Genomic DNA, 16,868 nt, shown 5'->3' on the forward strand with positions numbered 1-16,868 from the left:
GTCAGTGGACAAACCTGATTGGTTAATCTTGTGTCATGTGACATAGGTGACAGGGGTCAGCGCGTGGCAGGTGGGAGGTGTCGGAATATATTCCCAGTGCAACAGGTGATGGTTGCATGAAGGATGAATATTGATTTACAATTGTCTGTGCATATAGGGAGACACGCCAGTTCTATAATTATGTTATGGATACAATAAGTGTCATTGTTGGAGGGCGTGTCGTATTTTGACAAACACAGCTATAAACTTTCTGTCACTTGTTTTACAGTATAAGAGAGAGCGTATATATATATAATACATTAAAACAATTTTGAAATGACATTTGTGTGTGTCGTATTGAAATCCTTTACAACGGAACGCCATGTGATGTAAAATACGTGGTCGATAAATGCTATAAAACATTTTAGATTTAGTACCAGTACATTATAGTTGCGTGAACATTTATACGTCGGCGTGAGCGTTATCAATGATCGACATTTAAAGAGTTGTTTTAGATCGGCGGCATTTTACCAGGGCGGTCTAAAAGTAGCTCTGTAAAACTCATCTTTCACACAATTTGCTGTATCTCTATGTCACTAAATCCACATGTACTAGACATGCCTTTTGTTTCTTTGTTGTATAACGCCACACTCGGCAATATTCCAGCTTTATGACGGCGGTCTGTAAATAATCGAGTCTGAATCAGAAAATCTTGTGATTGACATAATTAAGCATCGATCTATATATGTAACTGAGATACGATGACGTGCATCATTCGATCCCGTTAGTCACCTCTTACGACACGCATAGACACCTCTTACAATAAGCATGTGTTGCTGATGACCTAGCTATTCCAACCAAGATCTTCACGGGTCAGGGAGTCATGTAATATTGTCTGTAAAATGTACGGATATGTTGAATATATAAAGGTGGCTATTGCCACGCCATAACAAATTAAACAGTCATTCTTTGGATTTCTAAAATTCTAGTAAAGTATATCAATCTAATTGAAATCGGAGTACAAGTTCAGATTTTGATGAGATTGATAAAACATATTACAAGAAAGGAATGAATGCATAAAATCTCTGTCTTTTTCATACAACTCGCATTTGTCAACCATATTGTTTGTTGTTTAACACCGCACTCAGCAATATTCAAGCTATATATTCGAGTCTGGACCAGACAATCCAGTGATTGACATCATGCACATCGATCCACGCAATTGGAACACGATGACATGCATCAACAAAGTCAGCGAGCCTGACCACCCGATCCCGTTAGTCGCCTCTTAGAGGCATGGGTTGCTGAAGACCTATTCTACACGGGTCCATTCGTATTGTAGGGAGGTGGGGTTGCCTAGTGGTTAAAACGTTCGCTCGTCACGCCGAAGACGCAGGTTCGATTCCTGACATGGTTACAATGTGTGAAGCCGTGATATTGCGGGGAAATTGCACAAAGCGGCGAAAAACCATACTCACTCATTACCACTAGCACCAGCACCAGCACCAGCACCAACACCAACACCAACACCATCATCATCATCATCATCATCATCATCAGTCCCCATATATTAGTAAAAACACATTCTAACATAGTTCCACAGTTTCCCCTAACTATTGGATGCTTTGCATGTTGGTCTTCGGTGCCTTCGCTGGGCAGAGTTGGGTCCGTTAGACGTCCCAGAAGACTATATGGTCCTGGGTTCGAATTCCAGATTCACCCGATTATGATCCATGGTTCGTGAGCACAATACCTGCTCGTGGGTTTCACCAAAGTGGTAAACGTCAAAGAACTGCGTCACTACGGTCTTTCCTGTCAAATTAATCTGACACAACGTGATATAACTAAAATACTGTTCAGACCGGCGTTTATCGAAGTCCGTGGGATACAGAGCGATACCATAACTAACCCAAGTTAACCGTTACACACTTTACAACTACAGAAGCGAGTAAGATGGGTTAAACGCCGCTTTGAACAGTACCGTATTCCCTCTAGTAGACCCCCGGGCTTCTATTTATTTCGGACTACCTTTGACCCGGCGTCAATTGGAAGCCCGGCTTCTATTAATACCCCCATTTCACTATGACCACGAATGTCCCGAATCGTCACGAAATAGAAATATTTTGTGTTCGTAGATATCCGTAGGGATATCCAAAAAGGGATCATTAATTGTATCAATTGATCGATCCGGCGTCTATTAGAGGCCCGGCTTCTATTTTTTGCACTGAACAATTGACCCGGCTTCTATTAGAGGCCCGGCGTCTAATAGAGGAAATACGGTATGTTCCAGTCATATCACGGCGTGTCAGAATGATGTGGGAGGAAATCCCGAAATGACGCAGGTCAGACGAAAGGACCAACGACCACGTCGACGGTGAATACTAGCCGACAGCAGTCAGCCACAGATGGGGTCTCCGCAACAGGGATATCGCTGCTCGGTCCCGATGTGCGTTCTGTCACGTGCCTACCGACGTGTCGACTGTTATTCAACCGTGCCGTCCTGGATTTTGTCCCTGAGTTTGTGCTCCTTATTTACCTCAAATAACTTTCAGACACGTTATATATATATATCTTGCCACTAACTCATTGGCGCTATGTAGACTTCAGGAGCATATCCACTAAGGCTTAAAGCAAACAGTGCTAATATAAGGCGATTTCTTTTCGTAAATTAATGACCGATTCCACAAATAAATTAATGACCGATTCCACAAATTAAATGCCCTCTCCACCCGGTGTAAATCCACCTCCTTGAAAAAAAACTCCCCCTTACTCTATACCCCGCCCTATTCTATGTAAAATTGTCCACATTTTTATTTGTATATTATTGACGATATCTAGCGTTCGGAATGAATATGCCTGAAAAGTACAGTCGAAACTCTTTGTGTCGAACTTGGATGTGTCGAATTCCCGGTTGTCTCGAACCCTTTGGGAAACCCAAATATCCAAATTAAGTCTCGAACACCGGAAAACTCGAACATTTTTCCAGGTCCCCAAGAGTTCGACACAGGTTCGAATGTTTTCGATACAACACCCCCTATCCCAAACCAACACCACTGTACAATGCGGGGGGTCGAAACCGGTCTTCGGGGTGACGTCAACGAGACAACGATTTAACCACCTTGCTACCCGACAACGACCGATAAAATAAATGTATATGGGGGTAGGGTTTATCTTTGTTCTGAAAGTTGGGAAAAATGTAATTTTGTTAAAATTTGGACTTTGTTTTAAAAATTTAGTGGCATGTTAACAATGCAATCAATGCAGTTTGTAAAACTAATCATTAAAAAGAAAAGTAACCTCTACCAAGTCATTATAGTTGTAAAAATTATGTGTGTGTTGGCGCTCATCTTTGTGAAAGAATGAGTTTTCCTAGGCCTTACAAAAACAAATACAGTCGAACCTCTTTATCTCGAATGTACCGATATCTTGAACCTATTCTCCGGTCCCGACCGCCTCACTATGTAATTACATGTACATTTGCGCGCTTATCTTGAAATCCAGATAACAATATACATGGCACTATCTCGAACCTTGGAGTCGTTCCAATATTTGACCTTACTACAGAAATGTCCGGATATCTCGAAGTTACAACACAGTCCCGCTAGGTTCGAGATAAGGGGGTTGGACTGCAGCTGTTTTGGAAGTGTGATTCTCACGCTGACACGCCATGGTTTGACTGAAATACGGTTCACAGCAGTGGCAAAGCATGCTCACTCACTCATAAGATACACACACGCCATTAATGTTTCCTCTCCTGGTGGTTTCTGTGTTGGCCATTTGTGAGTATGGTTTTACTTTTACACCGCTTCGAACAATATTCCAACAATATCACGACGGGAGACACCAGAAAAGGGTTTCACAGATTGTACCCTTGTGGAGAATCGAGTGAGTGAGTGAGTGAGTTGGGTTTAACGCCGCTTTTAACAGTATTCCAGTTATATCACGGCGTGTCGGCTTAATGTGGGAGGAAAGCCCGAAGTGATGCAGGTCTCAGACGTTTACCACTTCGGTGAAACCCACGAGCACGGGTATGGTGCTGACAAACCTAGAAACATAATCGGGGGGAACCGGGATTCGAACCCTCAATCATAGGTTTCTGGCGTGCCCAAGGGACGCAACTCTGCACAGCGAATCGCGGCGCCTTAGACGACTGGGCCACCCATGCCCCCTGGGTCTTTGGAGTGACGAGCAAATGTTTCAACCACTAGGCTACCCCACCACCCGAGACCATTTGTGAGAGGTCGATAACATAACATAACGGGCAACACAATGTGACCACCTGATCCCCAGTTTGTCTGTATCCCTAAGGCTCGTGAAGATCCGGGTTAGAATTGGTCTTAGCAACCCATGCTTGTAGTATTTGTTTGTTTGTTTGAAACTTCCCACTTTGCTGAAACCCACGAGCAGGGGTTTATTTGTTTGTTTGTTTGTTGTGTGATGCCGCACTCAGCAATATTCCAGATATATGACGACGGTCAGTTAAAAAATCGAGTCTGGACCAGTCAATCCAGTGACTGATACCATGACAGTGATAGACAATGAGAACAAAGATCAATGTCGTCAGGGTACGATGACATGCCATCAATCAAGTCACGAGCCTGACCACCTGATCCCTTTAGTTACCTCTTGAAATGTGTTTGTTTGTCGTTTAACGCAGCACTCAGGAATATTCCAGCTATATATGACGGCGGTCTGTAAGTATTTGACTCTGGAACACACAATCTAGTGATTGACATCATGAGCATCAATCCACACAATTGTGAAACGATGACATGCATCAACCACCCGATCCATTAGTCACCTCTTACGACAAGCATAGTCGCCTTTTATACGGCAAGCATGGGTTTCTGAAGACCTGTTCTACACCGGATCTTCACGGGTTAAACTTGTAGTAAGAGGTCATTAACGGGATCGGGTGGTCAGGCTCGTTGACTTGGTTGATGCATGTCTTGTGTCTTCGTATCCCAATTGCATAGACCGATGCTCATTGTGTTGCTCTGGGTTGTCTGGTCCAGACTCAATTATTTACAAACCGCAGTAATGTAGGTGAAATATTGCTGTGTGCGGCTTCGAACAGTATTACTTCTGGCAACTTAATATTGGAGAAATACACACACTGACGCAGATCGCATAGTTTACTGCCTAGGCGAAAACTGTGAGCATCGATATGGTACGACAGACTTGAATTATAACCAGCGGATCCTGACGAGGGACATAAACGCCAAGCTTCTTCAGGACTGTAACGACATTATCGAAGCATTATAAAATACCACTGCGTCTCGATGGTTTGCAATGAATGTGCTATGATTTTACTACGCTTCCAATGCTTAACGTTTCGCGGCGAGGTAAAATGGTGTTTAACGTCACGCGTTCAAGATCATTGTACTTAATGAATACTTATATATAAAGACGTTAGTGTGTGCATGCTTGTACTTGTCCAGGCTAATGATAGTGCTCCCCACTGATATTCCTCGTGGCAGTTTAAGGTTTAACAAACTATTTCAAGCTGTATTCGTGTGAGTATTGTGTGCATCACTCGCCATCTCTACCTTTAGCAATTGTGTTTTTCACACTTGAGTGAGAATGGTTTTATGCCGCTTTTAGCAATATTCCAGCAATATTCCAGCAATATCAGGGCGATGGACACTTGAAATGGGCTTCACACATTGTACCCATGTCGGGAATCAAACCGGGTCTACAGTGTGATGAGCGAACGCTTTAACCACTGGGCCACCCGATCGCCCCTCTTTCACGCTTGAAGTGTGTAATTGTTGTCTAAGTCCCAATTTGTCTGCCAAGATTGTTGCTCACAATATCGATCAATGGATCAAAAGTCCAAACACAATTTTTTACAGACCACTGATTGGAATTTTGCTGAGAGCAGTGTTAAACAACTAACAAAATCTTACTTGACAGTAAGTATCAAACAGGGCATGGAGTCTACCTTTGTATGCTTGTGTTTGTTTGTTGACAAGACAACCCAGTAATTGATAACATGAGCATTGATCCACACATTTGTGAAACGATGACATGCATCAACCAAGTCAGCAAGTCTGACCACCTGATCTCGTTAGTCGCCTTTTATGACAAGCATGGGTTGCTGAACACTCATTTTCCCCCCGGATCTTCACGGGTCTCAACCAAGTCAGCGACCTGACCAGCCGATCCCATTAATCGCCTCTTACAACAAGCATAGTCGCCTTTTACGGCAAGCATGGGTTTATGAAGACCTATTCTACCCCGGACCTTCACCAGTCTGACAGATGCCAGACAAAAGTTCAGTCAGGTGAGCCAAAAAAGAACACAAAAGATGGAGATGTGATCTGCCTTTAATTGATGGAAACACACAAGGGCACCTGCTCACAGGAGGCCCTGGCATCTGGCCCTGGCTATGTCAAGTGACAACAAGTCCCATTACTGATCATACTCCACACCAAATGACTTTCGACAACTGACACACAATGTAGATTGCACATAGTATACACAAATATACATGTTTCTCAAGATTCACAATTGGTCATTAACTGTCCTGATCTACTTCAGCACAACACATGATATGGACAAGTGAAACGAGGTCAGAAATAAGGATAGTTTCATCCTGATCCATGTTCGGAATAAAGGATGAAAGTCACTGGGTCCTTTTCAAAACCTTTAGGCCCTTTTTTTTTTATTTGTTGAAATATATTTTTGCTGAAAATTAGAAAAAAATTAATAATATTTCACCAAATCGTTCAGTCAACAAATCGTAGCGAAAGAGTTATGTCCCTTGTCTTGATACACAGTCTTTGACGAAAGTAACTCCCTTTGTCTTCAGAGAAAAAACTTGAAGCTTCCAGCAAATACTGGCACTAAAGATGGTGGATCATTCTATCACCAACAGGTAGTACATGTAAAAGCATTTTGTGATCCCGTTTAAAATCAGAGAGAGCTGAAGAGCTATTTTATTCCTTCCTCTGAAATCTGGCTTTGTAAAAGACATCTGTGATTCAACAAATAATTATATAATAGCTTATATAAAAGAACTTCTTGAGGTTGCCTAGACACCATACAAGAAGAACCCAGGCACACCGGAACCCCCTTAATTTCTGACAATGATCGATGAACTTTCAACTTGAGAGCAACAACATGACTTATACGAGTGAAGTACATAGACACGATGTGGTCGGTTAGAACTTGAGGTTGCCTATTGATGGCAAGTCCGGGAGCTTGATGTCTTTGATCTTCTGTGGAATGTTCATGTCCTTGACGGCCGACACAGCTCGAGCTGGAGCTGCAGCAATGCCCGCCTGAAACACCGAGTTGTCCATTTATGGTCAATACCATACAAAATAACTCTTGTGTTTGGGGGACCAACCATTTGATATTGTGGGAGGGAGGATTTGTTTGGCAAAGATGATTTGCTAACCCCAGGTTTTACGAAAAAGGAATTATTCACTGCTGATGCTGGATGTCGTGAAAAAGGAGTGTTAAAGAAGTCACAATTGTCTAACTTCTCCATGTTCCTGAGGCAAGAAAGGCAGCTCCCTTCAAAGTCTAGTTTTTACATCGGCCGAAGCAAGAGAGGCAACTCTCCTGTATCAAAGTCTAGTTTTCACATCGGTCGGGGGAGGAGAGGCAACTCGCCTAAATCAAAGTCAAGTATTTACATCTGCTGAGACAAGAGAGGCAACTTTTCTAAATCAAAGTCTAGCTTTTACATCTGCTGAGGCGAGAGGGCAACTTTTCTAAATCAAAGTCTAGGTTTGACATTTCCCCGAGGCAGGAGTAACTCGCCTGTATCAAAGTCTAGTTTTTACATCTGCTGAGGCAAGAGAGGCAACTTTTCTAAATCAAAGTCTAGTTTTCACATCTGCCGAAGCAAGAGGAGCAACTTTTCTAAATCAAAGTCTAGGTTTGACATTTTCCCGAGGCAGGAGTAAACTCACCTGTATCAAAGTCTAGTTTTTACATCTGCTTAGGCAAGAGAGGCAACTTTTCTAAATCAAAGTCTAGGTTTGACATTTCCCCGAGGCAGGAGTAAACTCACCTGTATCAAAGTCTAGTTTTTACATCTGCTGAGGCAAGAGAGGCAACTTTTCTAAATCAAAGTCTAGTTTTCACATCTGCCGAAGCAAGAGGAGCAACTTTTCTAAATCAAAGTCTAGGTTTGACATTTTCCCGAAGCAGGAGTAAACTCACCTGTATCAAAGTCTAGTTTTCACATCTGCTGAGGCAAGAGAGGCAACTTTTCTAAATCAAAGTCTAGGTTTTACATTTTCCACACATTGTCAAAGAGAGAGGCTCATTTGACTTCTGTGAGTTATACATGGCCCTGCCTGGTGTTGGAGGAACGACATGTATGCATACGATGCAAAAATAAAAACAAAGGGATCAGCTTGAAAAGATAAAAGAATTGGTTCTCAGACAATGACTTTTGAAAATATTGTGTATGCGGGTGGTGTTTTTTTGTTGTTGCTTGTTCAAACTAGTATGCAAGCATAAGGTTTTTTAATTTTAATTTATTTTTTTTCAATGGAAATAAATACTAAACTTGCAACAAACTTCATGATGATGCAGGCGGTGCCTGAGAACCAAGACTAACTTTTTAGCAATATTAAAACTAACAATATCATTTTATAAAACACAAGAAATTAAATATTGTTTCTGCACTTATTTTTGCAAAGGTGTGGGGCACTCTGATCAGTGAAAGCAGACTGTTTTGGGTGACTGAGCAATATTTGTGTGGCTACCTCTTGCTTCTCCATCTTGTTCTGCTCCTCGATGCGGGTGAGAATCTCCGTCATGTTCGTCTCCAGCACCATCCCACCCATCACCAGCTCCGCCAGGATGTAGTGGACCTGAAAGTGAGTGAGTGAGTGAGTGAGTGAGAGAGTGAGAGAGTGGGTGGGTGGGTGAAAGTGAGTGAGTGAGTGAGAGAGTGAGAGAGTGGGTGGGTGGGTGAAAGTGAGTGAGTGAGTGAGAGAGAGAGTGGGTGGGTGGGTGGGTGAGAGTGAGTTAGTGAGTGAGTGAGTGAGAGGGTGGGTGGGTGAGAGTGAGTGAGTGAGTGAGTGAGTGAGTGAGTGAGAGAGTGGGTGGGTGGGTGAGAGTGAGTGAGTGAGTGAATGAGTGAGTGAGTGAGAGAGTGGGTGAGAGAGTGGGTGGGTGGGTGAGAGTGTGAGTGAGTGAGTGAGTGAGAGAGAGAGTGGGTGGGTGGGTGGGTGAGAGTGAGTTAGTGAGTGAGTGAGTGAGTGAGAGAGTGGGTGAGAGAGTGGGTGGGTGAGAGTGAGTGAGTGAGTGAGTGAGAGAGTGGGTGGGTGGGTGAGAGTGAGTGAGTGAGTGAGTGAGAGGGTGGGTGGGTGAGAGTGAGTGAGTGAGTGAGTGAATGAGTGAGTGAGTGAGAGAGTGGGTGAGAGAGTGGGTGGGTGGGTGAGAGTGAGTGAGTGAGTGAGAGGGTGGGTGGGTGAGTGAGTGAGTGAGTGAGTGAGTGAGTGAGTGAGTGAGTGAGTGAGTGAGTAGGGATTTATCAAGCATCCAAAAACTTGGTGCCCTTGGCAAGCAAATTGAGGAGCAAGTGTTATATTTTGCTATAATAGGGATTATTTTTATTTTCTTTATTTCTGCAATTATGTGAAACGAAGCAATAACACCTCTTCCACTTTATTGGCAGTGTCAACAATTTCCAAAGGAGCTAATTTCAAATGAACTAACTATCAAATCAATGTATCACTCATACGCGAGTGACTGGTCATAGTTTTCACATCAGTTTCAGCCATATTTTAGCCATATTATGGCATGGGACATAGGATTTGTTTGTTTGTTGTTCAACGCTGCACTCAGCAACATTCCAGAAATATGACGGGGTCTGGAAATAATCAAGTCTGGACCAGACAATCCAGTGATTGACATCATGAGCATTGATCCACACAAATGGGATATATATGCATCAACCAAGTCAGCGAGCCTGACCCCCCGATCCAGCTTCTTTCGACAAGCATAGTCGCCTTTTATGGCAAGCATGGGTTGCTGAAGACCTATTCTACCCCGGATCTTCACAGGTCGGGATATAGGATATGAGCTTCACACATTGTATCCATGCAAGGAATCAAACCCTGATTTTTGGCGACATGAGCAAACACCTTAACTACTAGGCTACCCCATCTTCCCTTGAACATGTTGAATGACATGACAATACTGCTATACTTACAGGTCCATACATCAAAGGAGATTACTCAATGAGAATTATGAGTCTTGTAGATGCATCCCCAGATCATAGGAATTGGATCAAAATGTTCGTTTGTAGCTGTAGCTGTCTAATTTAGAGTGTAGTAGGTTGCAAACAGCCACAATAAAAGGTTTGTTTTGTTTGTTTGGACAATTTTTCAGCTATATGATGGCCGTCTGTAAATGATGAAGTCTGGTCCATACAATCCACTGATTGACATCATGAGCATCAGTCGACGCAATTGGGATACATTGACATGCATCAACAAATGTCAGCAAGCCTGACCATCCGATCTCATTAGTCACGTCTTAAGACAAGCATGGCATGTTGAAGGTTACTGTATTTGACGTAATAAGCGCCCAGGGCGCTCTCAAAATTAGAAATTGGGGGCTCTTATTAGAATAGTATTTTGGTGGAAAAAAACAGAGTTGAAAGATAAATTTCGCTGTTTATGCTGACAGCCTGAAATGTTTATATACGACAGATATATATTTCCAGAATTTAATTGCCCATAATTAAGGGTGCATATAACACACAAGTGCGTATTATACACGAATAAATAAGTCTTATGTACATTGATCAATTGGAAGGGGTGCTAATTGGGATTGTTCACTAGCCAATATATTAGCAAATATCGCTGTGGGTGGTTATTAGAGCGGGGCGCTTATTACGACGAATACTGTAATTCTAACCCAGGTCTACACGGGATATGCCAGACAGAGTACAATTTGATGATAAGTCTGAATCAGAGAGTTTTAGGTCAGTTTGAGTAATGATAGTTTGTTAAGGAACTGAGGGGACTGGCGAAAAAGTCTGGAGTTCACCGAAATCCGAATTTGACAGAGTCCGATTTGGACAGATTCCACTGGCTGAGAGGGAAGCGGACACATACCTTGTCTACATGGAAGATCAAGTCCAGCTCACAGACGTTCTCAAAACACTTGTCTAGCGTCTCCACAAATACCTGCAAATAACATGTTCAACATATTCAAGTTTATGTCAGATTAGTAAAGGAGAGCTACACCTACACCTGCCTCGTCCTTTTGCTCTCACAAATTATGATTTGGGTTTTACGCTTTTAGCAATATTCCTGCTTTACACATTGCGACCATGTGGGAATATAAATCAAACTCGGGTCTTCGGCGTGACAAGTGAATGCTTTAACCACTAGGCTACCCTTCACCTACACAAATTATGACGTACAGTCAAACCCCAGTTCTCACGCACTTGGATGTGCCGAACCCCAGTTGTGTCGAACTCACAATTTAGTCCTGGCAAAGTACGATATTTATAGGATTGCACGGAATATTGGTATAATGGAATATTTATTCCAAAGGATACATATTGCAATAGTTCTGGTATACTGGGTAAAATAACAAAACAAATTCTGTTATTATTTGTAACTTTTAACCTAAAATCTAAACAGAAATTCATTCACAAACTGGAGGTCAGTGACCATTGTGGGATCGAATCCTGGTTCGCCCCGATTATGTTTCTAGGTTTGTCAGCACCATACCCGTGCTCGTGGGTTTCACCGAAGTGGTAAACGTCTGAGACTCGCATTACTTCAGGCTTTCCTCCCACATTAAGCTCACACACCGTGATATAACTGTATAGAGATATCTGTATACAAATGTTTTGCCAAAACAGTATATTTATCACTATTTAAACCTGCATGTGTCAAATTCACAATTGCCTTGAATTCAGTTTATAATCACATGAGTTAAAATTAGTGAAAGCGAGTCCATCTTCCCAAGGCAATAGAGTTAACTGACTTTAAAAGTCCAGTTTCCACCCTTGCCGAACTGGGCTGGAATTCCTGGGCTCGATCGTAGCGCCACCTGAGGCTATATCGAGTTATGTCCCTTCCATGCCTTTCCAATTGACCAATCAGATGCCACCTCTCGTATCACTTGCATTTGCTTCAAATAAAATGGCTGCGCCCAGTCAAGACGATCTGAGCGATAATCAAGATCTATATTGTGATAAAACGTGTCTTACATCATGAAGTGCATCAAATCATGTAAGCACCGTGATTAAAACATGCAGAGATTTAGAAAAGATCTATTGACAACGAGTTGGCGGTGCACATGTCTTGCAAATCTTTCAATCAACCAAAATCTGCATGACAGTTTTACAAACCGGATTTCGATTTCGTTGCACGATTTTGATGGGACTATGCATGGACTCAGTCCAGCCAAAATGTAACTCCATAATACCAGTAGTAACCTCAATCTGATCTTGTGGATAGAGCTGAATAGTTTGATAGACATTACTTAGAAGTTGACGGATGACAAAGTAGACACAATTTATGGATAACAACTTCCTTAATTACGGTGAAGGCGATGTTTCGGTATAGATCCTTGTACCGATGTCAAGCAAGACTGAATGATTGACAAAGTACAGAATATATACAGTAGGTGGAGGATTAACAGTAGAGGATTAACAGTAGAGGATTAACAGTAGAGGATTAACAGAAACAACAATTGCATGCATGAGTGGGATAACATGAGCAGGTTAAGTAATGACAACAGAAAGATGATACTGTAGCAACATGATGGACAGAACACATGAAACATGATGGACAGAACACATGAAACATGATGGACAGAACACATGAGAACCCCGCCTTTACAATAATTAAAGAAGTTGTCATCCATAAATTGTGATTACCTTTAGTGGATAGAGCGTCTGAAAGTCACTGGTTCAGTCTCCTGGCTGCATAATACTAACACATGTTAACAGATGGTGCTTGTTGTTACCCTGCCTGATGCTTGGCATTAAGCGAGTAAGTGAGTTGGTTTTAAGGCCGCTTTGAACAGTGTGGGAGAAAAGCCAAAAGTGATGCAGGTCTCAAACCTTTACCATTTTGATGAAATACAAAGCAAGGGTATGGTGATGACAAACCTAGAAAAATTAATCGGAGCGAACCAGTATTCGAACCCACAATCATGTTCATTGCATGCCCAAGGGACGCAACTTTGTACAGCAAACTGCGGTGCCTCAGACGACTGGGATAAAACAAGGCCTGGTCATCTCGGAGTCAGTATACTGACCTGTATCAAGTCTAGAATCCCCAGCTCGCTTTCCGAGGAGTCCACACAGAACACAAAGTACAGCGTGGCGTAGTGACGGTAGATCAACTTGTAATCAGAGCCTCCGATGAGCCTGCAGGGGAGAAGAGTGAGTGAGTGTGGTTTTACGCCGCTTTTAGCAATATTCCAGCAATATCACGGCGGGGGACACCAGAAATGGGCTTCACCATGTCGGGAATCGAACCCGGGTCTTCGGCGTGACGAGCGAACGCTTTAACCACTAAGCTACCCGACCGCCCCTGCAGGGGAGAAGACAAGGATGAGTGAGTCATGGGCTTTTTGTTTGGAATACTACATAAATCCTTGGGCCTGTAAATAATCAAGTCTGGACAATCCAGTAGTCGATATTGAGAGCAATGATCAACACTGTCGGGGTCTGTTTGTTTGTTTGTTGTTTAACGCCGCAATATTACAGCTATATGATGGCGGTCTGTAAATAATTGAGTCTGGACCAGACAATCCAGTGATTGACATCATGAGCATCGATCTGTGCAATTGGGATCGATGACATGCATCAAGCAAGTCAGCGAGTCTGACCACCAGATCCCGTTAGTCGCCTTTTACTACAACTTTAGTCGCCTTTTACGGCAAGCATGGGTTGCTGAAGACCTATTCTACCCCGAAATCTTCAGGGGTCCTGTTGGGGTCTGATAAAACACTATCAACCAAGTCACTGAGCCTGTGACCACCCAATCCTCTTGGTTGCTTCTTACGACTAACATAGGTTATTCGGGAATTATAGCTAAAATGGATAGAATTATCATTAAACCGCCCGCATGTTATCAGAAATGAGCGGGCCTCTGTGACTTGACAATGCCCTCATATTGCTTAAAGCCGGGCCATTATCAAGCCCGTTGTAAGGTGACGTCATAGGATAGGATAGGTGACATCACGTTCAATAGTGACGTCATCTGTTTTTTTCTATGACGTTTCCATATTTGTAAAAGGGGTCAGTGACATTCGTGTTGATTGCAGTAGATTGTTGTTTCTTTTTATTTGATAAAAAATTCCATCCATTTTAGCAATAATAACGGAAATGCTATTTTTCATGGCATTATCATTTGCAGAAGCCCTTGGTCTTTTCAACTGCCCTCCTTTGTCAGGCAGTTAATGGAAGACCTCGGGCTTCTGCAAATGATAATGCCCTGAAAAATAGCGTTACCCTCATACTATTCTAACCTAGAATACCCACAGGGGTCTGTTAAAGCAAAAGAATCTGGAAATGGTTAAACAATGGTAACAACAGTGGATCTGAAAACCAATTTGTAGAAACCCAGACACCTTATAAACATGTAATTATTTCAGCATGAAACTGTCAGTTTTAACCTAGCATACAAGACAGTGTTAGTACATTGATTGAAAGAATAATCTGAAGTCAAGTCAGATTGACATTGAAGACATCCTTACGTTCCCCCTTCCAGGAAGTTGCAGACATTGTCGTCCCTCTTTGACACGAGATGAAATGTTTCCCTGATGATTTGCTGCTGAATGTCTTCCGCCTGTAACCATGGCAACCAGGACATAAACATGAAGATTCAACATGCAGTGTTATAATTATAACTGATGTGAATACTGTTCCAAGCCAGTGCCTGCAATAGCATGACCTGTAAATTATAAGAGTGTACCAGGAATGTTCTTTTTGTAATCATAGAGCATAGAGCATAGAACATAGAACATAGGGCGTGGACTCATCAAACAGATGACATCCTTACCTTGTCAGCTGTCTGAGGTATTTTTGAAAACAGGGACTTTGTTAATATATTTAACAATAGCAAATACTGGACACTCCAGTTTTATCTGAAATAAAGTACTGATTAAATGAGACAATTGTATTTCCAAATATTAGACCAGATATTCAGGAGTAAACACACAATGCCATTTAGAAAGTGGTCAAATGTAACAAATGTCATATTTGGGATTACACTTTCTTAGTACATATTCTAGTAACGTTTTGGGTAGAGTTCCATCTGGGATTCGAACCCACACTGCTAGTCCGGGGCACCTAATCACGGGCACACAAAGTCAGTGATTTAACCCACTCAGCCATGGAGGATTCCACAAATGTAAGTCCGACAACTGATAGTTTAGATCACATACTTTGTGTACCCTTCCGACGAGTGTAAATTTGCATGGCTAACACGGTTGAAAGCTGTGAACACAAATGTCATTTAGAAAGTGGTCAAATGTAACAAATGTTAAATTTGGGATAACACTTTCTTAGTAATGTACAGATTCTAATACTTTTTAGGGTTGAGTCACATCCAGGAATTGAACCCACACTGCCAGAGTGAGGCACTTAATTGCCAGCACACAAAGTCAGGGATCTAACCCACTCAGTCACTGAGGCTTCCACAAAAATGAAAGTCTGACAACTGGTAATCTCGGGTCGATGTCTGCACGTCAAAACAGTACAACCATTGTAAACAAGAGATATAATTTTTCACTTTTAATGATATTTTTTCAATGAAAGTTACCATTTTCATAACATATTTTATTTAAATGTGTAGACTGTGCAAACATGAAATAGAAGAAAACAGTATACTTTTTTGAATGGACTGAGTAAGATATTGTCACATCTTGCTGTACAGATATCTGTGTCCGCAATCAACTCGGGAAGGAGAGTGCATGTGTTGCATGCACTTCAGATGCAAAATAAAACAAATTTAACCACTATCATCATCAGTAAAATGAAAAATAATCTGTTTCTTCGAAATTTATTTACACTCAGATGACACTCGAATAGAAAATATTGAAAAAGGGGTGTGTCATTTCATAAATAGGATCTAGTTTTAACAGTAGGAAGTCTATTGACGACTGAAAAATGATCTGTATGACATACTAATCATCTTAAATCGTCAAACCGTCAATGATAACGACTGCTACAAAACATTTCAGTTTACAGAGTGGAAAATTTGAAATCAGAATCAGAAATCATGTGTAATATGATAGAGTAAAGACGGAAGCGATGTACTCACGTAGTGCTGATAAAATCTGCTCATTCGAGGCTTCCCATGGTTGTTAAATACAAGAATGGCCTTTATCATTGTGAAAACTGTAAATAGAGGGTACCAAAACGCTAAATTTCCATACTAAACACGGACCACTTCCACAAATACAGCTGGCAGCTGACACTATTATAACTTCCGGTACACTAAAGGGACAGTACTCTTGTCTGCTTATCGTTTCTCTTCATTCGATGTATGAATTATTACATCTAGGAGGACGGTCCAATCCTTCAATTTGTCAAAAAATATTATATTTTTGCACAGCATGACGACTGTATTTTAACTTTTTAATGGATGAAATAACTGAGCTAACAAACAGTATGATTAAAACGTAAAGAAACCAAAACATATCTGCTACTATTTCTGTAACAATTATAAAATTGCTCAAACAGATTGGTTGAAAAATGTGTCTTTCGAAGCCTGCAAAATTGTTCACTGCGTAAGAATACTTTTCTTATTTTTTGTTTAATTCAAAGTTTGAAAACGTGGCATTCGGCATTGGGACATGGACATATTAAACTAAATATTTTATAAATATAAATAATATAATTTATTTAATGTTTACATTATTTACCAAATTTACTTTCA

At 41.6% G+C, this 16,868-nt stretch overlaps 1 protein-coding gene across 1 annotated transcript; it reads right to left on the reverse strand.

Annotated features, from left to right (window-relative positions):
* Nucleotides 1-6,290: 6,290 nt before the first annotated feature.
* On the reverse strand, nucleotides 6,291-16,426 carry LOC124115425 (AP-3 complex subunit sigma-1-like). The gene is made up of 6 exons (XM_048393892.1): nucleotides 16,251-16,426; nucleotides 14,683-14,774; nucleotides 13,237-13,348; nucleotides 11,073-11,144; nucleotides 8,709-8,816; nucleotides 6,291-7,265 (listed from the first exon to the last, which is right to left on the reverse strand). Exons 1-6 carry the CDS (start codon nucleotides 16,317-16,319, stop codon nucleotides 7,146-7,148), a joined length of 573 nt encoding a protein of 190 aa, XP_048249849.1. The 5' UTR covers nucleotides 16,320-16,426; the 3' UTR covers nucleotides 6,291-7,145.
* Between the last annotated feature and the right edge of the window lie 442 nt (nucleotides 16,427-16,868).

This window comes from Haliotis rufescens, unplaced genomic scaffold (assembly GCF_023055435.1).
Source record: "Haliotis rufescens isolate VD_foot unplaced genomic scaffold, xgHalRufe1.0.p SCAF_120, whole genome shotgun sequence".
NCBI lineage: Eukaryota > Metazoa > Mollusca > Gastropoda > Lepetellida > Haliotidae > Haliotis > Haliotis rufescens.

Excerpts from the sequence above, each read along its gene's own strand:
- LOC124115425 (XM_048393892.1), bottom strand. The coding sequence starts at position 16,319 with ATGATAAAGGCCATTCTTGTATTTAACAACCATGGGAAGCCTCGAATG. Across the intron at positions 13,349-14,682 it reads AACTTCCTGGAAGGGGGAAC|GCTCATCGGAGGCTCTGATT; the intron begins GTAAGGATGTCT and ends TCTCCCCTGCAG. Across the intron at positions 8,817-11,072 it reads TGATCTTCCATGTAGACAAG|GTCCACTACATCCTGGCGGA; the intron begins GTATGTGTCCGC and ends ACTCACTTTCAG.